The 27321-nt window shown below is 46.7% G+C and overlaps 2 protein-coding genes across 2 annotated transcripts in view; both read left to right on the plus strand.

Moving 5' to 3' along the window:
- The window catches only part of LOC138350617 (uncharacterized), a 188980-nt gene that overhangs the window by 146687 nt on the left and 14972 nt on the right, over positions 1 to 27321 (plus strand). The gene's annotated exons all lie outside the window — the stretch shown is intronic.
- The window catches only part of LOC123752831 (uncharacterized), a 192864-nt gene continuing 189460 nt past the window's right edge, over positions 23918 to 27321 (plus strand). The window contains exon 1 of the mRNA XM_069301649.1: positions 23918 to 27175. Coding sequence (XP_069157750.1) covers positions 24409 to 27175 — 2767 coding nt within the window. The 5' untranslated portion in view covers positions 23918 to 24408. The remainder of the gene's footprint in view (positions 27176 to 27321) is intronic.

The following is a 27321-nucleotide window of genomic DNA, read 5'->3' on the forward strand; positions in this document are numbered from 1 at the left end:
GCTGCTCGGCAGATCACACTGATCTCTTCCTTGTCTGGTCTACCCCAGACAGAGTATTGTATCCTTCCGCCTAGTCAAAGTTCTACCCAGTTACTAGCAAGGTTTAAGTTATAACAATTAACCTCTGTTTGTACTGAATTGATCCAGACTGGTTGAATTATTTTACTGAAATTAAATTACACAAGCATCTAACGGCAGAGCTGTTCCCGATCCCCAACATGGTTAATTGAACTTTGAGAAATATTAGACATGTCAACCCTGATGCCCTATGACCGCCGGTCACTCCGCCTTACAAGTTAGATCTGATTCGTGACGTCACTGATGGTGACTTAAACTCAATAATTAGAATACTCTTGATATTGTATCCAGTACTATTGTACAATACAATTTTAATGCAAAATGAATAAAGGCTAATTTTCTCTAAATTACTGAATACTATAGGATGGTTCATTATACGCAGCTATGAACAAAGCGTCGGTTATTTCCACCGCGAATCCCCTGGGGGTCAGGTCACCATGCGGGCTCAGCTTCCCATTCTCTTTTGTCGATAAACCACTCTGGATAATTCTTACAACCAGCCTAGTTTGTTACACACTGTTGCTGGTTCACAAGGAACACTGTTGCTGGTTCACAAGGCACACTGTTGCTGGTTCACATGGAACACTGTTGCTGGTTCACATGGAACACTGTTGCTGGTTCACAAGGAACACTGTTGCTGGTTCATAGGGAACACTGTTGCTGGTTCACAAGGAACACTCTTGCTGGTTCACAAGGAACACTGTTGCTGGTTCACAAGGAACACTCTTGCTGGTTCACAAGGAACACTGTTGCTGGTTCACAAGGAACACTGTTGCTGGTTCACAAGGAACACTGTTGCTGGTTCACAAGGAACACTGTTTTTGGTTCACACGGAACACTGTTGCTGGTTCACAAGGAACACTGTTGCTGGTTCACAAGGAACACTGTTGCTGGTTCACAAGGAACACTGTTGTTGGTTCACACGGAACACTGTTGCTGGTTCACAAGGAACACTGTTTTTGGTTCACACGGAACACTGTTGCTGGTTCACAAGGAACACTGTTGCTGGTTCACAAGGAACACTGTTGCTGGTTCACAAGGATCACTGTTGCTGGTTCACAAGGAACACTTGTAACAAACTAGGCTGGTTGTAAGAATTATCCAGAGTGGTTTATCGACAAAAGAGAATGGGAAGCTGAGCCCGCATGGTGACCTGACCCCCAGGGGATTCGCGGTGGAAATAACCGACGCTTTGTTCATAGCTGCGTATAATGAACCATCCTATAGTATTCAGTAATTTAGAGAAAATTAGCCTTTATTCATTTTGCATTAAAATTGTATTGTATAATAGTACTGGATACAATATCAAGAGTATTCTAATTATTGAGTTTAAGTCACCATCAGTGACATCACGAATCAGATCTAACTTGTAAGGCGGAGTGACCGGCGGTCATAGGTCATCAGGGTTGACATGTCTAATATTTCTCAAAGTTCAATTAACCATGTTGGGGATCGGGAACAGCTCTGCCGTTAGATGCTTGTGTAATTTAATTTCAGTAAAATAATTCAACCAGTCTGGATCAATTCAGTACAAACAGAGGTTAATTGTTATAACTTAAACCTTGCTAGTAACTGGGTAGAACTTTGACTAGGCGGAAGGATACAATACTCTGTCTGGGGTAGACCAGACAAGGAAGAGATCAGTGTGATCTGCCGAGCAGCTGGGAGAGGTCAAACATCTTACCTCTCCCCAAGACCAGCCCAACATCCTTAGCTGGTAAAACATAGAGGTATAGTTGCTATGGTTATGTATAGAAATAGTCTCATTTGCCATTCAGGTCAAGTAGGGAGTGTTAAAGTGACAGGGAGTGAACATATTTAGATTTTGTTTTAGTTTTCTTTTAATAAATTAAGTTAATATTTTGCATTTTTATTGTTTCCATTTGGTTATGTGTATACTTGTCCTGGTCACGTGGTCCACACGAGGCAGAGTTGTATTGGGCGCCGATTCTAACATCGAATCGGAATTATCATTACCGTGTAATTTATTCCACTCTCAAGGTCATCGGTTATAGTGGGGATCAAGCCCCCAAGGTTGATTAATTAGCGTGATCGATCCTTAGCTGGTAAAACATAGAGGTATAGTTGCTATGGTTATGTATAGAAATAGTCTCATTTGCCATTCAGGTCAAGTAGGGAGTGTGAAAGTGACAGGGAGTGAACATATTTAGATTTTGTTTTAGTTTTCTTTTAATAAATTAAGTTAATATTTTGCATTTTTATTGTTTCCATTTGGTTATGTGTATACTTGTCCTGGTCACGTGGTCGACACGAGGCAGAGTTGTATTGGGCGCCGATTCTAACATCGAATCGGAATTATCATTACCGTGTAATTTATTCCACTCTCAAGGTCATCGGTTATAGTGGGGATCAAGCCCCCAAGGTTGATTAATTAGCAATGATCGAGGTCTGGATCGATCACGCTAATTAATCAACCTTGGGGGCTTGATCCCCACTATAACCGATGACCTTGAGAGTGGAATAAATTACACGGTAATGATAATTCCGATTCGATGTTAGAATCGGCGCCCAATACAACTCTGCCTCGTGTGGACCACGTGACCAGGACAAGTATACACATAACCAAATGGAAACAATAAAAATGCAAAATATTAACTTAATTTATTAAAAGAAAACTAAAACAAAATCTAAATATGTTCACTCCCTGTCACTTTAACACTCCCTACTTGACCTGAATGGCAAATGAGACTATTTCTATACATAACCATAGCAACTATACCTCTATGTTTTACCAGCTAAGGATGTTGGGCTGGTCTTGGGGAGAGGTAAGATGTTTGACCTCTCCCAGCTGCTCGGCAGATCACACTGATCTCTTCCTTGTCTGGTCTACCCCAGACAGAGTATTGTATCCTTCCGCCTAGTCAAAGTTCTACCCAGTTACTAGCAAGGTTTAAGTTATAACAATTAACCTCTGTTTGTACTGAATTGATCCAGACTGGTTGAATTATTTTACTGAAATTAAATTACACAAGCATCTAACGGCAGAGCTGTTCCCGATCCCCAACATGGTTAATTGAACTTTGAGAAATATTAGACATGTCAACCCTGATGACCTATGACCGCCGGTCACTCCGCCTTACAAGTTAGATCTGATTCGTGACGTCACTGATGGTGACTTAAACTCAATAATTAGAATACTCTTGATATTGTATCCAGAACTATTGTACAATACAATTTTAATGCAAAATGAATAAAGGCTAATTTTCTCTAAATTACTGAATACTATAGGATGGTTCATTATACGCAGCTATGAACAAAGCGTCGGTTATTTCCACCGCGAATCCCCTGGGGGTCAGGTCACCATGCGGGCTCAGCTTCCCATTCTCTTTTGTCGATAAACCACTCTGGATAATTCTTACAACCAGCCTAGTTTGTTACACACTGTTGCTGGTTCACAAGGAACACTGTTGCTGGTTCACAAGGCACACTGTTGCTGGTTCACATGGAACACTGTTGCTGGTTCACATGGAACACTGTTGCTGGTTCACAAGGAACACTGTTGCTGGTTCACAAGGAACACTGTTGCTGGTTCACAAGGAACACTCTTGCTGGTTCACAAGGAACACTGTTGCTGGTTCACAAGGAACACTCTTGCTGGTTCACAAGGAACACTGTTGCTGGTTCACAAGGAACACTGTTGCTGGTTCACAAGGAACACTGTTGCTGGTTCACAAGGAACACTGTTTTTGGTTCACACGGAACACTGTTGCTGGTTCACAAGGAACACTGTTGCTGGTTCACAAGGAACACTGTTGCTGGTTCACAAGGAACACTGTTGTTGGTTCACACGGAACACTGTTGCTGGTTCACAAGGAACACTGTTTTTGGTTCACACGGAACACTGTTGCTGGTTCACAAGGAACACTGTTGCTGGTTCACAAGGAACACTGTTGCTGGTTCACAAGGAACACTGTTGTTGGTTCACACGGAACACTGTTGCTGGTTCACAAGGAACACTGTTGCTGGTTCACAAGGAACACTGTTGCTGGTTCACAAGGATCACTGTTGCTGGTTCACAAGGAACACTTGTAACAAACTAGGCTGGTTGTAAGAATTATCCAGAGTGGTTTATCGACAAAAGAGAATGGGAAGCTGAGCCCGCATGGTGACCTGACCCCCAGGGGATTCGCGGTGGAAACAACCGACGCTTTGTTCATAGCTGCGTATAATGAACCATCCTATAGTATTCAGTAATTTAGAGAAAATTAGCCTTTATTCATTTTGCATTAAAATTGTATTGTATAATAGTACTGGATACAATATCAAGAGTATTCTAATTATTGAGTTTAAGTCACCATCAGTGACATCACGAATCAGATCTAACTTGTAAGGCGGAGTGACCGGCGGTCATAGGTCATCAGGGTTGACATGTCTAATATTTCTCAAAGTTCAATTAACCATGTTGGGGATCGGGAACAGCTCTGCCGTTAGATGCTTGTGTAATTTAATTTCAGTAAAATAATTCAACCAGTCTGGATCAATTCAGTACAAACAGAGGTTAATTGTTATAACTTAAACCTTGCTAGTAACTGGGTAGAACTTTGACTAGGCGGAAGGATACAATACTCTGTCTGGGGTAGACCAGACAAGGAAGAGATCAGTGTGATCTGCCGAGCAGCTGGGAGAGGTCAAACATCTTACCTCTCCCCAAGACCAGCCCAACATCCTTAGCTGGTAAAACATAGAGGTATAGTTGCTATGGTTATGTATAGAAATAGTCTCATTTGCCATTCAGGTCAAGTAGGGAGTGTTAAAGTGACAGGGAGTGAACATATTTAGATTTTGTTTTAGTTTTCTTTTAATAAATTAAGTTAATATTTTGCATTTTTATTGTTTCCATTTGGTTATGTGTATACTTGTCCTGGTCACGTGGTCCACACGAGGCAGAGTTGTATTGGGCGCCGATTCTAACATCGAATCGGAATTATCATTACCGTGTAATTTATTCCACTCTCAAGGTCATCGGTTATAGTGGGGATCAAGCCCCCAAGGTTGATTAATTAGCGTGATCGATCCTTAGCTGGTAAAACATAGAGGTATAGTTGCTATGGTTATGTATAGAAATAGTCTCATTTGCCATTCAGGTCAAGTAGGGAGTGTTAAAGTGACAGGGAGTGAACATATTTAGATTTTGTTTTAGTTTTCTTTTAATAAATTAAGTTAATATTTTGCATTTTTATTGTTTCCATTTGGTTATGTGTATACTTGTCCTGGTCACGTGGTCGACACGAGGCAGAGTTGTATTGGGCGCCGATTCTAACATCGAATCGGAATTATCATTACCGTGTAATTTATTCCACTCTCAAGGTCATCGGTTATAGTAGGGATCAAGCCCCCAAGGTTGATTAATTAGCAATGATCGAGGTCTGGATCGATCACGCTAATTAATCAACCTTGGGGGCTTGATCCCCACTATAACCGATGACCTTGAGAGTGGAATAAATTACACGGTAATGATAATTCCGATTCGATGTTAGAATCGGCGCCCAATACAACTCTGCCTCGTGTGGACCACGTGACCAGGACAAGTATACACATAACCAAATGGAAACAATAAAAATGCAAAATATTAACTTAATTTATTAAAAGAAAACTAAAACAAAATCTAAATATGTTCACTCCCTGTCACTTTAACACTCCCTACTTGACCTGAATGGCAAATGAGACTATTTCTATACATAACCATAGCAACTATACCTCTATGTTTTACCAGATAAGGATGTTGGGCTGGTCTTGGGGAGAGGTAAGATGTTTGACCTCTCCCAGCTGCTCGGCAGATCACACTGATCTCTTCCTTGTCTGGTCTACCCCAGACTGAGTATTGTATCCTTCCGCCTAGTCAAAGTTCTACCCAGTTACTAGCAAGGTTTAAGTTATAACAATTAACCTCTGTTTGTACTGAATTGATCCAGACTGGTTGAATTATTTTACTGAAATTAAATTACAAAAGCATCTAACGGCAGAGCTGTTCCCGATCCCCAACATGGTTAATTGAACTTTGAGAAATATTAGACATGTCAACCCTGATGACCTATGACCGCCGGTCACTCCGCCTTACAAGTTAGATCTGATTCGTGACGTCACTGATGGTGACTTAAACTCAATAATTAGAATACTCTTGATATTGTATCCAGTACTATTGTACAATACAATTTTAATGCAAAATGAATAAAGGCTAATTTTCTCTAAATTACTGAATACTATAGGATGGTTCATTATACGCAGCTATGAACAAAGCGTCGGTTATTTCCACCGCGAATCCCCTGGGGGTCAGGTCACCATGCGGGCTCAGCTTCCCATTCTCTTTTGTCGATAAACCACTCTGGATAATTCTTACAACCAGCCTAGTTTGTTACACACTGTTGCTGGTTCACAAGGAACACTGTTGCTGGTTCACAAGGCACACTGTTGCTGGTTCACATGGAACACTGTTGCTGGTTCACATGGAACACTGTTGCTGGTTCACAAGGAACACTGTTGCTGGTTCACAAGGAACACTGTTGCTGGTTCACAAGGAACACTCTTGCTGGTTCACAAGGAACACTGTTGCTGGTTCACAAGGAACACTCTTGCTGGTTCACAAGGAACACTGTTGCTGGTTCACAAGGAACACTGTTGCTGGTTCACAAGGAACACTGTTGCTGGTTCACAAGGAACACTGTTTTTGGTTCACACGGAACACTGTTGCTGGTTCACAAGGAACACTGTTGCTGGTTCACAAGGAACACTGTTGCTGGTTCACAAGGAACACTGTTGTTGGTTCACACGGAACACTGTTGCTGGTTCACAAGGAACACTGTTTTTGGTTCACACGGAACACTGTTGCTGGTTCACAAGGAACACTGTTGCTGGTTCACAAGGAACACTGTTGCTGGTTCACAAGGATCACTGTTGCTGGTTCACAAGGAACACTTGTAACAAACTAGGCTGGTTGTAAGAATTATCCAGAGTGGTTTATCGACAAAAGAGAATGGGAAGCTGAGCCCGCATGGTGACCTGACCCCCAGGGGATTCGCGGTGGAAATAACCGACGCTTTGTTCATAGCTGCGTATAATGAACCATCCTATAGTATTCAGTAATTTAGAGAAAATTAGCCTTTATTCATTTTGCATTAAAATTGTATTGTATAATAGTACTGGATACAATATCAAGAGTATTCTAATTATTGAGTTTAAGTCACCATCAGTGACATCACGAATCAGATCTAACTTGTAAGGCGGAGTGACCGGCGGTCATAGGTCATCAGGGTTGACATGTCTAATATTTCTCAAAGTTCAATTAACCATGTTGGGGATCGGGAACAGCTCTGCCGTTAGATGCTTGTGTAATTTAATTTCAGTAAAATAATTCAACCAGTCTGGATCAATTCAGTACAAACAGAGGTTAATTGTTATAACTTAAACCTTGCTAGTAACTGGGTAGAACTTTGACTAGGCGGAAGGATACAATACTCTGTCTGGGGTAGACCAGACAAGGAAGAGATCAGTGTGATCTGCCGAGCAGCTGGGAGAGGTCAAACATCTTACCTCTCCCCAAGACCAGCCCAACATCCTTAGCTGGTAAAACATAGAGGTATAGTTGCTATGGTTATGTATAAAAATAGTCTCATTTGCCATTCAGGTCAAGTAGGGAGTGTTAAAGTGACAGGGAGTGAACATATTTAGATTTTGTTTTAGTTTTCTTTTAATAAATTAAGTTAATATTTTGCATTTTTAATGTTTCCATTTGGTTATGTGTATACTTGTCCTGGTCACGTGGTCCACACGAGGCAGAGTTGTATTGGGCGCCGATTCTAACATCGAATCGGAATTATCATTACCGTGTAATTTATTCCACTCTCAAGGTCATCGGTTATAGTGGGGATCAAGCCCCCAAGGTTGATTAATTAGCGTGATCGATCCTTAGCTGGTAAAACATAGAGGTATAGTTGCTATGGTTATGTATAGAAATAGTCTCATTTGCCATTCAGGTCAAGTAGGGAGTGTTAAAGTGACAGGGAGTGAACATATTTAGATTTTGTTTTAGTTTTCTTTTAATAAATTAAGTTAATATTTTGCATTTTTATTGTTTCCATTTGGTTATGTGTATACTTGTCCTGGTCACGTGGTCCACACGAGGCAGAGTTGTATTGGGCGCCGATTCTAACATCGAATCGGAATTATCATTACCGTGTAATTTATTCCACTCTCAAGGTCATCGGTTATAGTGGGGATCAAGCCCCCAAGGTTGATTAATTAGCAATGATCGAGGTCTGGATCGATCACGCTAATTAATCAACCTTGGGGGCTTGATCCCCACTATAACCGATGACCTTGAGAGTGGAATAAATTACACGGTAATGATAATTCCGATTCGATGTTAGAATCGGCGCCCAATACAACTCTGCCTCGTGTGGACCACGTGACCAGGACAAGTATACACATAACCAAATGGAAACAATAAAAATGCAAAATATTAACTTAATTTATTAAAAGAAAACTAAAACAAAATCTAAATATGTTCACTCCCTGTCACTTTAACACTCCCTACTTGACCTGAATGGCAAATGAGACTATTTCTATACATAACCATAGCAACTATACCTCTATGTTTTACCAGCTAAGGATGTTGGGCTGGTCTTGGGGAGAGGTAAGATGTTTGACCTCTCCCAGCTGCTCGGCAGATCACACTGATCTCTTCCTTGTCTGGTCTACCCCAGACAGATTATTGTATCCTTCCGCCTAGTCAAAGTTCTACCCAGTTACTAGCAAGGTTTAAGTTATAACAATTAACCTCTGTTTGTACTGAATTGATCCAGACTGGTTGAATTATTTTACTGAAATTAAATTTCACAAGCATCTAACGGCAGAGCTGTTCCCGATCCCCAACATGGTTAATTGAACTTTGAGAAATATTAGACATGTCAACCCTGATGACCTATGACCGCCGGTCACTCCGCCTTACAAGTTAGATCTGATTCGTGACGTCACTGATGGTGACTTAAACTCAAAAATTAGAATACTCTTGATATTGTATCCAGTACTATTGTACAATACAATTTTAATGCAAAATGAATAAAGGCTAATTTTCTCTAAATTACTGAATACTATAGGATGGTTCATTATACGCAGCTATGAACAAAGCGTCGGTTATTTCCACCGCGAATCCCCTGGGGGTCAGGTCACCATGCGGGCTCAGCTTCCCATTCTCTTTTGTCGATAAACCACTCTGGATAATTCTTACAACCAGCCTAGTTTGTTACACACTGTTGCTGGTTCACAAGGAACACTGTTGCTGGTTCACAAGGCACACTGTTGCTGGTTCACATGGAACACTGTTGCTGGTTCACATGGAACACTGTTGCTGGTTCACAAGGAACACTGTTGCTGGTTCACAAGGAACACTGTTGCTGGTTCACAAGGAACACTCTTGCTGGTTCACAAGGAACACTGTTGCTGGTTCACAAGGAACACTCTTGCTGGTTCACAAGGAACACTGTTGCTGGTTCACAAGGAACACTGTTGCTGGTTCACATGGAACACTGTTGCTGGTTCACAAGGAACACTGTTGCTAGTTCAGAAGGAAGACTGGTGCTAGTTCAGAAGGAAGACTGTTGCTAGTTCAGAAGGAAGACTGTTGCTAGTTCAGAAGGAAGACTGTTGCTAGTTCAGGAGGAAGACTGTTGCTAGTTCAGGAGGAAGACTGTTGCTAGTTCAGAAGGAAGACTGTTGCTAGTTCAGAAGGAAGACTGTTGCTAGTTCAGAAGGAAGACTGTTGCTAGTTCAGGAGGAAGACTGTTGCTAGTTCAGAAGGAAGACTGTTGCTAGTTCAGAAGGAAGACTGTAGCTAGTTCAGAAGGAAGACTGTTGCTAGTTCAGAAGGAAGACTGGTGCTAGTTCAGAAGGAAGACTGTTGCTAGTTCAGAAGGAAGACTGTTGCTAGTTCAGAAGGAAGACTGTTGCTAGTTCAGAAGGAAGACTGTTGCTAGTTCAGAAGGAAGACTGGTGCTAGTTCAGAAGGAAGACTGTTGCTAGTTCAGAAGGAAGACTGTTGCCAGTTCAGAAGGAAGACTGTTGCTAGTTCAGGAGGAAGACTGTTGCTAGTTCAGAAGGAAGACTGTTGCTAGTTCAGAAGGAAGACTGTTGCTAGTTCAGAAGGAAGACTGTTGCTAGTTCAGAAGGAAGACTGTTGCTAGTTCAGAAGGAAGACTGGTGCTAGTTCAGAAGGAAGACTGTTGCTAGTTCAGAAGGAAGACTGTTGCTAGTTCAGAAGGAAGACTGTTGCTAGTTCAGAAGGAAGACTGTTGCTAGTTCAGAAGGAAGACTGATGCTAGTTCAGAAGGAAGACTGTTGCTAGTTCAGAAGGAAGACTGTTGCTAGTTCAGAAGGAAGACTGGTGCTAGTTCAGAAGGAAGACTGTTGCTAGTTCAGAAGGAAGACTGTTGCTAGTTCAGAAGGAAGACTGGTGCTAGTTCAGAAGGAAGACTGTTGCTAGTTCAGAAGGAAGACTGTTGCTAGTTCAGAAGGAAGACTGTTGCTAGTTCAGAAGGAAGACTGGTGCTAGTTCAGAAGGAAGACTGTTGCTAGTTCAGAAGGAAGACTGTTGCTAGTTCAGAAGGAAGACTGTTGCTAGTTCAGGAGGAAGACTGTTGCTAGTTCAGAAGGAAGACTGTTGCTAGTTCAGAAGGAAGACTGATGCTAGTTCAGAAGGAAGACAGGTTATTCAAGTTACTTGAAAGACTGGAAGTTTCAGTTTAGTACATAAATATATTGAATAAAGGTAAGAGTATTCTGGGATATATTTCTAGATGTTGTAGCACCAATATATCTAATAGAATTGTTCACCTTGCTCCTGCCCTTGTTGAGCCCCAGTTGGATTATACTGTTCATTGTTGGTCTCTGTATTACAGAATGAACATAAGTTCACTTGGTCTTGTTCAGAGAATAATAACAATCAATAACAGGAATTAGAAACCTCCTTTATGAAGAGAGATTAAGAAAAACTAAATTCACATTCTCTATAAAGTCGACGAATAAGGGGCGAGATTATTGAAATATATAAATAGATAGATGGGATATAAATAAGGTTTTAAATACAAAAAAATAAGGTAACACTGGATATAAATTGGACAAGTTTATATTCATGAAAGACCTGTGTCAATGTTCGTATGGAAACGGTTGTTGATTTATGTACAAATTATCAGGTAAGACAATAGGTGTGGGATCGGCGGATTGTTTCAAGCGTAGGTTAGACACACGTGAATGAGTTTGGGAGAATATAAATGGGAGCGGTGTGGTAAGGAAGAATGGGTGCTATGCAGTTCATGTTATTCTTATGTTGTTATATAGTACTATGTGAGATACCCCAGATCAGTATCTGTGTCTGTCTCTCTCTCTGCGTGTTTACTTATGTGTCTTCCTCTTTCTCTGTATTGACCTAGTTGTGCTTGTGGGGGTTGAGCTCTGCTCTTTCCGCCCGCCTCTCAACTGTCAATCACTCAACTGTTACTACCTAACTAACTCCCCCCCCCCCCCCACACACACACACCCAGGCAGCAGCCAGCAACAGTCGTCTAACTCCCAAGTACCTATTTACTCCTAGGTAGCCCCCATATACGCCTCTAGGCGGCCCTTTATGTGCCTCTAGGCGGCCCTTTGTGTGCCTCTAGGCGGCCCTTTATGTGCCTCTAGGCGGCCCTTTATGTACCTCTAGGCGGCCCCTTTATGTGCCTCTAGGCGGCCCTTTATGTGCCTCTAGGCGGCCCTTTATGTACCTCTAGGCGTCCCTTTATGTGCCTCTAGGCGGCGCCTTTATGTGCCTCTAGGCGGCCCCTTTATGTGCCTCTAGGCGGCCCTTTATGTGCCTCTAGGCGGCCCTTTATGTACCTCTAGGCGGCCCCTTTATGTGCCTCTAGGCGGCCCTTTATGTGCCTCTAGGCGGCCCTTTATGTACCTCTAGGCGGCCCTTTATGTGCCTCTAGGCGGCCCTTTATGTGTCTCTAGGCGACCCTTTATGTGCCTTTAGGCGGCCCTTTATGTACCTCTAGGTGGCCCTTTATGTGCCTCTAGGCGGCCCTTTATGTGCCTCTAGGCGGCCCTTTATGTGCCTCTAGGCGGCCCTTTATGTGCCTTTAGGCGGCCCTTTATGTACCTCTAGGCGGCCCTTTATGTGCCTCTAGGCGGCCCTTTATGTACCTCTAGGCGGCCCTTTATATACCTCTATGTGGCCCCTCTATGTGCCTCTAGGCGGTCCTTTATGTACCTCTAAGCGGCCTCTTACGTACCTCTAGGCGGCCCATTATGTACCTCCAGGCGACCCATTATGAACATCAAGGCGACGCTTTATATGCCTCTAGTCGCCCCTTTATGTACCTCTTGGTGGCCCTTTATATGCCTCTAGTCGGCCCTTTATGTACCTCTTGGTGGCCCTTTATATGCCTCTAGGCGGTCCTTTATGTACCTCTAAGCGGCCTCTTACGTACCTCTAGGCGGCCCATTATGTACCTCCAGGCGACCCATTATGCACATCAAGGCGGCCCTTTATATGCCTCTAGTCGGCCCTTTATGTACCTCTTGGTGGCCCTTTTTGTAACTCCAGAAGACCCATTATGTACCTCTAGGCGCCTCTTTATGTACCTCTTGGCGGTCCTTTATGTACCTCTAGGTTGTCCTCTATGTACTTCTCGGCGGTCTTTTATGTACCTGTAGGTGGCCCCATTATGTACCACTAGGCGTCTCTTTATATACCTCTAGGCGGCTCTTTATCCTTTAAACTGCGCATGGCGTATATATACACCCTGAGTAACATGTCCCATGGTGCGCATGGCGTATATATACGCCATAGGGTGCCAGGCCTGATTCAAATGGCCCGCGGCTACACGGGGTTCACAGTAGCTTCCTCGGGGCTCTTGTAAACAGATGCCATTTTAAAAAAATATCGTGGGCAATATTCTGAGGTGTGAGAGGCACAGTACTGTTGGAGCAACCAAGGCCGGCGCACGCAGCATGAGCGAACAGCATTGCTGTTCAGCTTGTGACCACAGCATCGCCGAAAAATGTTTAAATAAATATATAATTGTTATTATTTAGCGATGACAATATTACAGATGACCAATGACTGTGATATAAATAACCAGGGTTGTGATAATAGCAGGATTGTTGTAATAATTAGCGCTGTGGGAGGAGTGATGCTGAGAGACGGAGGGAGACAGCATCGTTTACTGTGTGGCCACCTGTTATTGTTTGCATTCACCATACCAGGTCAGTGGTTCTCTATGGTGAACACAAATGTAGATACTTATATATAATGTGTGTATTAGTGTAATAACAGCAAAAGGATTATGCTGGGAGGAGCCATATGGGTGACGGAGGTAACGTCGTCTGCATGACTTGTCTAGCTGTTTAGAGGGTGGCCACTATGCTCTTTGGGCGCACTACAAGCTTAGGTGTACAGTTACGGTGCATACAACATGTAGATATTTATATATAATATGTGTATATAGGGTAATAACACTGCAAAAGGTATTGTTGGGGGAGAAAGTTTAGTGCGTGTGACCTTGAAAGAGTGAGGGAGCCGCCAGCCGCCTTCTGTGTATAGGGACTGCACTAACTTAGTGGTTCGTTATGGTGACCAAAACATGCAGATACTTATATATAACCTGTGTATAGAGTGTAATAGCAGCAAAACTATTTGTTCATTGCTTTATAAGCATAATTGAATCACTAATATGCACATCATACTTTTGAGTATAGCGATTATTCACCACTTTTATTATATAAATATATTACAATACACACTATTGAATAATATTACTGCAAAAAAACTAAGAAAAAATCAATCGAAGACATTGAAACAATTAGGTAATAATATCTTTGTGGCAACTCCCATCTGTCAACGGGGGTGACGCTGACCAGGTCTGACGACCGCTCTGTCAACGCCAACTTTTTGCCAGACTTCCTCGGTCAATTGCGCCCAAAATATGTCACCTACGATTGTTTCCCCCGTGCTCAGGGGACACAAATTAACATGTTTAGAAGACGAAAAAAAAATTTTGATTTTTTTTTCTTGCGCACAGGGGTGTAAATGTCCCAAGGACCCCTGAGCAGGGTAAGGGTTACGTACCTCTAGGTGGCCCAATATGTACCGCTAGGCGGCCATATATGTACCTCTAGGCGGCCTTTTTATATAACTCTAGGCGGCCCATTATGTACCTCTAGGCGGCCCTTTATGTACCTCTAGGCGGCCCATTATGTAACTCTAGGCGGTCTCTTTATGTACCTCTAAGCGGCACTTTATGTACCTCTAGGCGGCCCTTTATGTACCTCTAGGCGGCCCTTTATGTACCTCTAGGCGGCCCTTTATGTACCTCTAGGCGGCCCTTTATGTACCTCTAGGCGGCCCTTTATGTACCTCTAGGCGATCTCTTTATGTACCTCTAAGCGGCATTTTATGTACATCTAGGCGATCTCTTTATGTACCTCTAAGCGGCACTTTATGTACCTCTAGGCGGCCTTTTATGTACCTTTAGGCTGCGCTCTATTTACCTCTAGGCGGCCCCTTTAAGTACCTTTAGGCGGACCCTTTATGTACCTCTAGGCGGCCCTTTATGTGCCTTAAGGCGGCCTCTTTATGTGCCTCTAGGCGGCCCTTTATGTGCCTTTAGGCGGCCCCTTTATGCACCTGTAGGCGGCCCTATTTGCACCTGTAGGCGGCCCTTTATGTACCTGTAGGCGGCCTTTTATGCGCCTCTAGGCGGCCACTCTATGTATCTGTAGGCGGCCCATTTATGTACCTCTAGGCGGCCCTTTATGCACCTCTAGGCGGCCCTTTATGTACCTCTAGGCGGCCCTTTATGTACCTCTAGGCGGCCCTTTATGTACCTCTAGGCGGCCCTTTATGCACCTCTAGGCGGCCCTTTATGCACCTCTAGGCGGCCCTTTATGTACCTCTAGGCGGCCCTTTATGTACCTCTAGGCGGCCCTTTATGTACCTCTAGGCGGCCCTTTATGTGCCTCTAGGCGGCCCTTTATGTACCTCTAGGCGGCCCTTTATGCACCTCTATGCGGCCCCTTTATGTACCTCTAGGCGGCCCTTTATGTACCTCTAGGCGGCCCTTTATGTGCCTCTAGGCGGCCCTTTATGTACCGCTAGGCGGCCCTTTATATGCCTCTAGGCGGCCCTTTATGTGCCTCTAGGCGGCACTTTATGTGCCTCTAGGCGGCCCCTTTATATACCTCTAGGCAGCCCTTTATGTGCCTCTAGGCGGCGCCTTTATATACCTCTAGGCGGCTCCTTTATATACCTCTAGGCGGCCCTTTATGTACCTCTAGGCGGCACTTTATGTACCTCTAGGCGGCCTCTTTCTGCACCTCTAGGAGGCCCTTTTTGTACCTCTAGGCGGCTCCTTTGTGTGCCTCTAGGCGGCCCTTTATGTAACTCTAGGCGGCCCCTTTATGTGCCTCTAGGCGGCTCCTTTATGTACCTCTAGGCGGTCCCTTTATGTGCCTCTAGGCGGCCCTTTATGTACCTCTAGGCGGCCCTTTTTGTACCTCTAGGCGGCTCCTTTGTGAGCCTCTAGGCGGCCTTTTATGTACCTCTAGGCGGCCCCTTTATGCACCTCTAGGCGGCCCTTTATGTACCTCTAGGCGGCCCCTTTATGTACCTCTAGGCGGCCCTTTATGTGCCTCTAGGCGGCTCCTTTATGTACCTCCAGGCGGCCCCTTTATCTGCCTCTAGGCGGCCCTTTATGTACTCCGCGGCCCTATATGTACCTCTAGGCGGCTCCTTTATGTGCCTATAGGCGGCCATTTATGCAACTTTAGGCGGCCTTTTATGTGTCTCTAGGAGGTCCTTTATATATTTCTAGGCGGCCCTTTATGTGCCTCTAGGCGGCCCTTTATGTACCTCTAGGCGGCCCTTTATGCACCTCTAGGCGGCCCTTTATGTACCTCTAGGCGGCCCCTTTATGTGCCTCTAGGCGGCCCCTTTATGTACCTCTAAGCGGCCCCTTTATGCATCTCTAGGCGGCCCCTTTATGTGCCTCTAGGCGGCCCCTTTATGTACCTCTAAGCGGCCCCTTTATGTACCTCTAAGCGGCCCCTTTATGTACCTCTAGGCGGCTCCTTTATGCACCTCTAAGCGGCCCTTTATGCACCTCTAGGCGGCCATTTATTTTCCTGTAGGCGGCTCTTTATGCACCTCTAGGCGGCCCTTTATGTACCTCTAGGTGGCCCCTTTATGCACCTCTAGGCGGCCCTTTATGTACTTCTAGGCGGCCCCTTTATATACCTCTAGGCGGCCCCTTATGTACCTCAAGGCGGCCCTTTAAACGCCTCAAGGCGGCCCCTTTATGTGCCTCTAGTCGGCGCCTTTATATACCTCTAGGCGGCCCCTTTATATACCTCTAGGTGGCCCCTTTATATACCTCTAGGCGGCCCTTTATGTACCTCTATGTGGCCTTTTAAGTACCACTAGGCGGCCCTTTATGTTCCTCTAGGCGGCCCTTTATATACCTCTAGGCGGCCCTTTAAACGCCTCAAGGCGGCCCCTTTATGTGCCTCTAGGCGGCCCTTTATATACCTCTAGGCGGCCTCTTTATGCACCTCTAGGTGGCCCTTTATGTGCTTCTAGGCGGCCCCTTTATGTGCCTCTAGGCGGCCCTTTATATACCTCCAGACGGTCTCTTTATGTGCCTCTAGGCGGCCCTTTATGTACCTCTAGGCGGCCCTTTATGCACCTCTAGGCGGCCCTTTATGTGCCTCTAGGCGGCCCCTTTATGTGCCTCTAGGCGGCCCCTTCATATACCTCTAGGCGGCCCCTTTATATACCTCTAGGCGGCCCTTTATGTGCCTCTAGGTGGCCCTTTATGTGCCTCTAGGCGGCCTTTTATGTGCTTCTAGGCGGCCCTTTATGTGCCTCTAGGCGTCCCCTTTATGTGCCTCTAGGCGGCCCTTTATGTGCCTCTATTCGACCCTTTATGTGCCTCTAGGCGGCTCCTTTATGTGCCTCTAGGCGGCCCTTTATGTGCCTCTATTCGACCCTTTATGTGCCTCTAGGCGGCCCCTTTATGCACCTCTAGGCGGTCCCTCTATATACCTCTAGGCGGCCCTTTATATACCTCTAGGTAGCCCTTTATGTACCTCTAGGCGGCCATTTATGTTCCTCTAGGCGGCCCCTTTATGCACCTCTAGGCGGTCCCTTTATATACCTCTAGGCGGCCCTTTATATACCTCTAGGTGGCCCTTTATATACCTCTAGGCGGCCCTTTATGCACCTCTAGGCGGCCCCTTTATGCACCTCTAGGCGGTCCCTTTATATACCTCTAGGCGGCCCTTTATATACCTCTAGGTGGCCCTTTATGTACCTCTAGGCGGCCCTTTATGCACCTCTAGGCGGCCCTTTATGTACCTCTAGGCGGCCCCTTTATGCACATCCAGGCGACCCCTTTATGTACCTCTAGGCGCCCCTTTAATTACTTCCAGGCGGCCCTTTATGTACCTCTAGCCGGCCCTTTATGTACCTCTAGGCGGCCCTTTATGTGCCTCTAGGCGGCCCTTTATGTACCTCTAGGCGCCCCTTTAATTACTTCCAGGTGGCCCTTTATGTACCTCTAGCCGGCCCTTTATGTACCTCTAGGCGGCCCTTTATGTACCTCTAGGCGGCCCTTTATGTAACTCTAGGCGGCCCTTTATGTACCTCTAGGCGGCCCTTTATGTGCCTCTAGGCGGCCCTTTATGTACCTCTAGGCGCCCCTTTAATTACTTCCAGGTGGCCCTTTATGTACCTCTAGCCGTCCCTTTATGTACCTCTAGGCGGCCCTTTATGTAACTCTAGGCGGCCCTTTATATACCTCCAGGTGGCCCTTTATGTATCTCTAGGCGGCCCTTTATGTACCTCTAGGCAGCTTTTTATGTATCTCTAGGCGGCCCTTTATGTACCTCTAGGCGGCCCTTTATGTACCTCTAGGCGGCCCTTTATGTACCTCTAGGCGGCCTTTTTATGTACCTCTAGGCGGCCCTTTATGTACCTTTAAGCGGCCCCTTTATGTCCCTCTAGGCGGCCCTTTTATGTACCTCTAGGCGGCCCTTTTATGTACCTCTAGGCGGCCCTTTATGTACCTTTAAGCGGCCCCTTTATGTGCCTCTAGGCGGCCCTTTATGTGCCTCTAGACGGCCCTTTATGTACCTCTAGGTGTCCCTTTATGCACCTCTAGGCGGCCCCTTTATTTGCCTCAAAGCGGCCCCTTTATGTGCCTCTAGGCGGCCTTTTATGTTCCTCTAGGCGGCCCTTTTTGTACCTCTAGGCGGCCCTTTATGTGCCTTTAGGCGGCCCTTTATTTGCCTCAAAGCGGCCCCTTTATGTGCCTCTAGGCGGCCATTTATGTACCTCTAGGCGTCCCTTTATGCACCTGTAGGCGGCCCTCTATGTACCTCTAGGCGGCCCTTTATGTACCTCTAGGCGGCCCTTTATGTGCCTCTAGGCGGCCCTTCAAGTGCCTCTAGGCGGCCCTTTATGTACCTCTAGGCGGCCATTTATGCACCTTTAGGCGGCCCGTTATGTACCTCTAGGCGGCCCTTCATGTACCTCTAGGCGGCTCTTTATGCACCTCAAGTGGCCTTTTATGTGCCTCTAGGCGGCCTCTTTATGTGTCTTTAGGCGGCCTTTTATGTACCTTTAGGCGGCCCTTTATGTGCCTCAGGTGGTCCTTGATGTGCCTCTAGGCGGCCTCTTTATGTGTCTTTAGGCGGCCTTTCATGTACCTTTAGGCGGCCCTTTATGTGCCTCTAGGCTGCTCCTATATGTACCTCTAGGCTTGCCCTTAATGTGCCTCTAGGCGGCCCTTTTTGTACCTCAAAGCGGCCACTTTATGTATCTCTAGACGGCCTTTTATGTACCTCTAAGTCCGGCCTCCAGGAGGCCAGGTCGACGACCTGGCCGCGGGGACGCTAAGCCCCGGAAGCACCTCAAGGTAAGGAAACGTCTAGGCATCCCTTTATGCACCTCTAGGCGGCCCTTTATATACCTCTAGGCAGCACCTTTATGCACCTCTAAGCGGCCCTTTATGTGCCTCTAGGCGGCCCTTTGTGTACCTCAAGTTGGCCCTTTATGCACCTCTAAGCGGCCCTTTATGTGCCGATTTTCCACCCTTTATGTGCCTCAGGCGGCCCTTTATGTACCTCTAGGCGGCCCCTTTATGTGCCTCTAGGCGCCCTCTTTATGTGCCTCTAGACGGCCCTTTATGTACCTCTAGGTGGCCCTTCATGTGCCTCTAGACGACCCATAATGTGCTTCTAGGCCAGGGTTCAAGTCTCCTGGTGGGTGTGTATCTAAAGTTTTATACTTCAAAACTTTGGTTTAAATCATGCCAGTACATTAAGCATGAACAACGTGTTCTCCCATATAACAGGGCTTGATGGAAGAGGTGAGTGATCCGTCACTGTCTCTAGCTGCCTGGAGAGGGGGGAATATGTGGGGGTTAAAACCCCAGAATTACCACCTCTTTAGGGCTCTAAATATGGTGTAAAAGGCCCCCTTTATGTACCTCAAGGCGGCCCCTTATGTGCCTATAGGCGGCCCTTCATATACCTCAAGGCGGCTCTTTATGTACCTCTAGGCGGCCCTTTATGTACCTCTAGACGGCCCTCTATGAGTCTCTAGGCGGCCTTTTATGTGCTTCTAGGCGGACCCTTTATGTGCCTCTAAGCGGCCCTGTATGTGCCTCTAGGCGGACCCTTTATGTACCTCTAGGCAGCCATTTATGTGCGTTTAGGCTGCCTCTTTATGTGCTTCTAAGCGGCCACTTTATGTACCTCTAGGTGGCCCTTTATGCACCTCTCGGCGGCCCTTTATGCACCTCTCGGCGGCCCTTTATGTACCCCTAGGCGGCCCTTTATGTACCTCTAGGCGGAACTTTATGTGCCTCTAGGCGGCCCTTTATACACCTCTAGGCGGCCCCTTTATGTACCTCTAGGCGGCCCTTTATGCACCTCTAGGCGGCGCTTTATGTACCTCTAGGCGGCCCTTTATGTACCTCTAGGCGGCCCTTTATGTACCCCTAGGCGGCCCTTTATGTACCTCTAGGCGGCATTTTATGTGCCTCTAGGCGGCCCTTTATGTACCTCTAGGCGGCGCTTTATGTGCCTCTAGGCGGCCCCTTTATGTACCTCTAGGCGGCCCTTTATGTGCCTTTAGGCGGCCCTTTATGTGCCTCTAGGCGGCCCTTTATGTGCCTCTAGGCGGCTCCTTTATGTGCCTGTAGGCGGCCCTTTATGTGCCTCTAGGCGGCCCTTTATGTGCCTCTAGGCGGCCCTTTATGTGCCTCTAGGCAGCCCTTTATGTGCCTCTAGGCAGCCCCTTTATGTACCTCTAGGCGGCCCTTTATGTACCTCTAGGCAGCCCCTTTATGTACCTCTAGGCGGCCCTTTATGTACCTCTAGGCGGCACTTTATGTGCCTCTAGGCGGCCCTTTATGTACCTCTAGGCGGCCCTTTATGCACCTCTAGGCGGCCCCTTTATGTACCTCTAGGCAGCCCCTTTATGTACCTCTAGGCGGCGCTTTATGTACCTCCAGGCGGCCCTTTATGTACCCCTAGGCGGCCCTTTATGTACCTCAAGGCGGCCCTTTATGTACCTCCAGGCGGCCCTTTATGTACCTCTAGGCGGCCCTTTATGTACCTCCAGGCGGACCTTTATGTACCCCTAGGCGGCCCTTTATGTACCTCTAGGCGGCCCTTTATGTACCTCTAGGCGGCCCTTTATGTACCTCCAGGCGGCCCTTTATGTACCTCTAGGCGGCCCTTTATGTACCTCTAGGCGGCGCTTTATGTACCTCTAGGCGGCCCTTTATGTACCTCCAGGCGGCCCTTTATGTACCCCTAGGCGGCCCTTTATGTACCTCTAGGCGGCCCTTTATACACCTCTAGGCACGGCCCCTTTATGTACCTCTAGGCGGCCCTTTATACACCTCTAGGCTGCCCCTTTATGTACCTCTAAGCGGCCCTTTATGCACCTCTAGGCGGCCCTTTATGTACCTCTAGGCGGCCCTTTATGTACCTCTAGGCGGCCCTTTATGTACCTCTAGGCGGCCCTTTATGTACCCCTAGGCGGCCCTTTATGTACCTCTAGGCGGCACTTATGTGCCTCTAGGCGGCCCCTTTATGTGCCTCTAGGCGGCCCCTTTATGTACCTCTAGGCGGCCCCTTTATGCACCTCTAGGCGGCCCCTTTATGTGCCTCTAGACAGCCTCTTTATGTGCCTCTAGGCGGCCCCTTTATGTACCTCTAGGCGGACCTTTATGCACCTCTAGGCGGACCTTTATGTACCTCTAAGCGGCTCTTTATGTACCTCTAGGCGGACCTTTATGTACCTCCAGGCGGCCCCTTTATGCACCTCTAGGCGGCCCTTTATGTGCCTCTAGGCGCCCCTTTATGTGCCTCTAGGCGGCCCTTTATGCACCTCTAGGCGGACCTTTATGTACCTCTAGACAGCCCTTTATGCACCTCTAGGTGGCCCCTTTATGTACCTATAGGCGGCCCCTTTATGTACCTCTAGGCGGCTCTTTATGTACCTCTAGGCGGCCCTTTATGTGCCTCTAGGCGGCCCCTTTATGTACCTCTAGGCGGCCCTTTATGTGCCTCTAGGCGGCCCTTTATGCACCTCTAGGCGGCCCCTTTATGCACCTCTAGGCGGACCTTTATGTACCTCTAGACAGCCCTTTATGCACCTCTAGGCGGACCTTTATGTACCTCTAGACAGCCCTTTATGTACCTCTAGGCGGCCCTTTATGTGCCACTAGGCGGCCCCTTTATGTGCCTCTAGGCGGCACGTTATATACCTCTAGGCGGCCCTTTATGTGCCTCTAGGCGGCCCTTTATGCACCTCTAGGCGGCCCTTTATGTGCCTCTAGGCGGCCCTTTATGTACCTCTAGGCGGCTCTTTATATGCCTCTAGGCGGCCCTTTATGTGCCTCTAGGCGGCCCTTTATGTACCTCTAGGCGGCACTTTATGTGCCTCTAGGCGGCCCTTTATATACCTCTAGGCGGCCCCTTTATGTACCTCTAGGCGGCCCCTATATGTGTCTCTAGGCGGCCCCTTTATGTGCCTGTAGGCGGCCCTTTATGTGCCTGTAGGTGGCCCTTTATGCACCTCTAGGCGGCCCCTTTATGCACCTCTAGGCGGCCCCTTTATGTGCCTCTAGGCGGCCCCTTTATGTGCCTCTAGGCGGCCCCTTTATGTGCCTCTAGGCGGCCCTCTAGAGGGCCATTTTATGTCCTACATGGCGGCCTTTTTATGGGCCTAAAGTCGGCAATTTTTTGTGCCTCTAGGCAGCCATTTTATATGCCTCTAGTCGGCCCTTTATGTGCCTCTAGGCGTCCCGTTTATGGGCTTTTATGGAGCATTTTTAAGAGCCTCTAGGCGGACATTTTATGTGCCTCTAGGCGGCCATTTTATTTGCCTTTAGGGGGCTTTTTTGGGCCTCTTGGCGGCCCTTTTTTGGGCCTCTAGGCGGTCATTTTATGCAGCTCTAGGCGGCCCTTTATGTGCTTCTAGGCGGCCCCTTTATGTACCTCTAGGCGGCCCCTTTATGTACCTCTAGGCGGCCCTTTATGCACCTCTAGGCGGCCCCTTTATGTACCTCCAGGCGACCCATTATGTACCTCTAGGCGGCCCGTTTATCTGCCTCTAGGCGGCCCCTTTATGTGCCTCTAGGCGGCCATTTTATGTGTCTCTAGGCGGCCATTTTATGTGCCTCTAGGCGGCCATTTGATGTGCCTCTAGGCGGCCATTTTATGTGCCTCTAGGCGGCCATTTTATGTGCCTCTAGGCGGCCATTTTATGTGCCTCTAGGCGGCCATTTTATGTGCCTCTAGGCGGCCATTTTATATGATGAGCCTCTACGCGGCCCGCCATCATTGCTCCTATAAGAGACTCTCAGGGGACGGAAGTTTACTTGTAGTAAACTCCATGTAAGTTGTTAACATTATACTGTGAATATTGTCCACAAGAGAGCGGAGGGGGAGAGGGCGATCTACACAGAAGCTCAGCTGGGAACCCTTGCAAGAAAATAAATAAATAATTCAAAGCCTAATTAATATGATATAGCAAAGTTCGTGGTAGGGGGTAGCTTTGGTACTCTTTAAAGTTGTACTCCCTACATATATGCCATTCCCTGTTGGGCACATACCCAGCAGGAATTACTGTTAGAAATTAGGTGAGGCTAGCTCCCTGAGTAGGGTCTTCTAGCTCGCATAGACAGAGAAGCAGACATTATTTTTATTGATACAGATTTATCATTTCTTGTTCTATTTTGTGTTGATGCAGTTAACAACTTATTATTGCTACCTTCGATATAACTTTTCATCCTTTTGACAACATCAATAATATCAACTATACTTTCCGAAGAATGTGTAAACATAGCTTCCTTAATCTCTCTTAATAAGGGAGATTTCTAATTCCTGAGATCAACTTTGTCATTCTTCTCTTTATGGGTTCAAGTCAAATTATGTCCAGTATATTGTATGTTGACCAAACTGAACTGCATAATCTAAATAGGTCCTTACAAGAGCAAGATAAAGGCAGAGAATAACATTACTAAATGCTACACCGTATATTTCTGTGTGAGAAAATGAGCACCATTACTCTACCTAAACCAGAAGCCAACACCACAATGATCACAGGAGTTAGGTCAAAATATTGACAAGTTTTAAATTATAAAATATAACAAAATGCAGGAGGCAGATTTTGGAACTTTATTTGTTTTAGTGATCTCAAAAATGTATTTCTGGCCCAATGTTTAACCCTAACATCTTGTTTTAATAACGTTAAATTGTTCTTCCAGATGACAGAATTCTGAAGAGTATAAAGACAGAAGAAATTAACTAGTTAAAGAACAAATTGAAAATAACAAATAAAGCTGGAACCGAATATTGCATTAACATGTGAACACATTTTGCAAAATTTAGTTTATTTGAGAATCACTTATATTTTTGGTCAATTAAGTGACTGTATTGTCGTTAATGCAGTCGGATTATCACCGATTAGATCCGAATTTGATTCACTGGCAGTGTGAGATGCTCAGCCTCCTGATACCTCTGTTCACCTAGCAGTAAATATTAACCTGGAAGTTAGTCAACTGTTGAGGGATGCATCCTGAGGAAGGTCTGTCGTTGGCTTAGGAAGGCCTACACAAGCCTAACAAGCTGCCCGTCTCCGACAGTGGGAAACAATGTTATGTTTTTAAACATTATATAATAACAAAACCAGCGTGGGACATTTACTGCTTGTGTGAAACTTGACAACAGTTGTGTGAGGTGAGAATCATACGGCCCAATATGGCGGCCTCCAGTCCTGTTATCCAACCGGAAGATGTGAACAGACTGCGGTATGGACTGGCTGTGACTAAGGCAGGACGAGACGCGCTAGCAAGTGTGTTTATGTGGTCGTACCGGAGCACCTTCCCAGTAGTGACTTACCTCACTCAGAACTTGGGGTACACCAATGCTCAGTACAGGCGTGTCTTCGATGCTCAACAGAGGGATAAACTCGAAGCTTCCACTGACGCGGCAACTTTTGACATCACCCTGTTGTATAAACTCCTGCAACGTGTGTGTGGTCTGGCTGAGATGAATGACCCCACGTGGACCACTCCAGGGCCTCAGGGACCATCCCTTGAACACCTCATTTACAGCCTGAAGCAACACCGAAACACGTTGGCCCATGATAATGTGGGAATGTCAGAGCAAGATCTTACGTCAACACTGACGGAGCTCAGTGACTTATTGGCTAAGATGCTGGCTGAGGCCGGCGTCCGGTGTAGGACAAACAGCCAGGATGTGGACCACGTGACCAGAGATGTCACCAAGTATATTGGTGATCTGCTAGCAAAGGTCACAGATATCAGAGAAGAAGTTAAGCAGAAGAGCAAGCAGGAGCTAAGTGACGGGTATAAACTGCTGTACCAGATTGTTCCCGCACCCTGGCTCCTCCTCAACATTAACTACAACCCAAGTCTTGCTTTTACACGACTGCGACTCCTTGAAGATCCCGTCATAGGGGCAAGACCCTCCCATGCGGCCAAGGGTCAGGATAGCACAAGACCCTCCCACGCGGCCAAGGGTCAGGATATAGATTATGAACACATCTTGAGTATGAGACGAGAGGACGGAAGAGTCGCTCAGTGTGTCCTCCTGACGGGGGAAGGTGGTATGGGCAAAACAACTTTACTCAAGCTCATCCTCGAGAAGTGGGTAGAGGACCCTGCTGCCATACGTCACCTGGGCACTGTGGACCTCGTTTTCTATGTACAGTGCAGGGACACACATCTTAATACCTTCGAAGATCTACTCCGCCAGTTACTGCCTCAAACACTTCGTGATTCTGGTGCCAACTTCCAGCTGTTTAAGGAGATAATCTTGAGCTTAAATATATTAGTCCTGATTGACGGCTACGACGAGGTCAACGACCATTCAGGAAGGCTGGTGGAGGAGCTGTTGCACCTGCCTGGCAAGGATGTGAGGTTGGTGATAACCACACGGCCGGTGTGGGACCAGCAACTGTCACAGCTCGTCCCACACACCAGACCTCGCTGCAACATCCTCGTCTTGGGCATCACTCCAGAACGTCGCGTGGAGTTCGCCGAGAGAACCATCAAGGTGCTGGTGGAGGAAGAGAGCCAACGGAGTGTCATCACAGGGAGGTTTACCCAGCAGCTGGAGCAGATGAGTCAGTTCCTGGGTGAGTACCTCAACACTCCACTCACCTTGACCTTGTTGGCGCTGCTGTGTGTCGAGGCTCCAGAAGAATTTAACAACCTCACCACAAACACTCAAGTCTACGAGAAGATTCATGACTTCATAACCAGTAAACTGGTGTCCAGACTCACAGACAAACATGTGGTGGACCCCAAAGGAAAATGTGACCAGTTTCTGTTGTTCTTTGAAGAGATTAGTTTAAGAGGGATCCAGAGGCAGGAGTACGACCTTTGGCCGGAGACGGAAGCGCAGATTAGGGAGAAGTGTAACACTCTGGGACTGCCGCAGGAGGAGGTCTTGTCCAACTATTTCACAAGAACCAGCTACCGTCGGGGCCTAAATGTGGTGTGGGTGTTTGGCTATTTTCACGCCAGGTACCAGGAGTATTGTGCCAGCAGGGGGCTGGTCGATCTCTTGTTGAGGGCTGAGCAAGACCGAGGTGATCCAGCATCACACCGTGTGTCAGGGGAAAGCTCTATAATCATTGACCTCTTGGTGGATGTTGTGGTGTGGGTGATTGGCTATTTTCACGCCAGGTACCAGGAGTATTGTGCCAGCAGGGGGCTGGTCGATCTCTTGTTGAGGGCTGAGCAAGACCGAGGTGATCCAGCATCACACCGTGTGTCAGGGGAAAGGTCTATAATCATTGACCTCTTGGTGGATGTTGTACGTAAGGAAAAACGCTCCTTGAGAGATCACCTGAGAGGGTCAAAGTTTGATATTAGCGCCGTGCAACAAGAGTTTAGTGAGCGCCCCAGATGGCAGAACATTTTAGTCAGCACTACCGGGGTGCTGTGTGCCCGGGGAGTAGAGCACAGGTTCATTACTCACATAATTGACCTGTGCAAGATGATTACAAATTCGACTGACGAGCTGTTGAAGCATGTAGCAGAGTCCCGCGGGAGTGAGCACGTCATCCAAGCCGTGTGTGAGAAGCTGCGTACAGAACAAGAGTGGAGAATAGAGAGTGTTGACTCGTGGGTTGTCCTGCCGCTTGTTCTTAAGAAGGTGACACCTAAGAACATTTACCTAATCATATACGATACACCCCAACTAAAGCAGCGCCTGTCTGCACTGTCAGTGCTGGCAACAATGAAGGTAACCATATCCTTAGATCTTCACTATAGTTTATACAGCAAAGAGAGAAGTGTTATAACAGGACAATGTTTGGAGAGGCTGACAGTCCCTGGCAGTAAGTGTATCTTAGAGGAGTTTGATGGTGGCTTGTCTGAGGCAGCCATACCCCTCCTGCCTCACACCCTCGAGAGCCTCACCCTGGACCTCACACTACAGCAACTGCCCGTTCTCATCCGTCACCTGCCTCACCTTCCTCAGCTGCAGCGTCTTGGTAAATATTCATATTTTCCACCATAATTTTTAGGGTTATTTATTAATACCAAAATTACGCAAAGGGCTTCATTCGTCAAGTTTAATATAGTAATTCAGATTTACATTGTTTACATATATGTTTAAAACCTTATGGACGAAAGATTC

Source organism: Procambarus clarkii, chromosome 46, assembly GCF_040958095.1.
Source record: "Procambarus clarkii isolate CNS0578487 chromosome 46, FALCON_Pclarkii_2.0, whole genome shotgun sequence".
NCBI classification, from domain to species: Eukaryota; Metazoa; Arthropoda; class Malacostraca; order Decapoda; family Cambaridae; genus Procambarus; species Procambarus clarkii.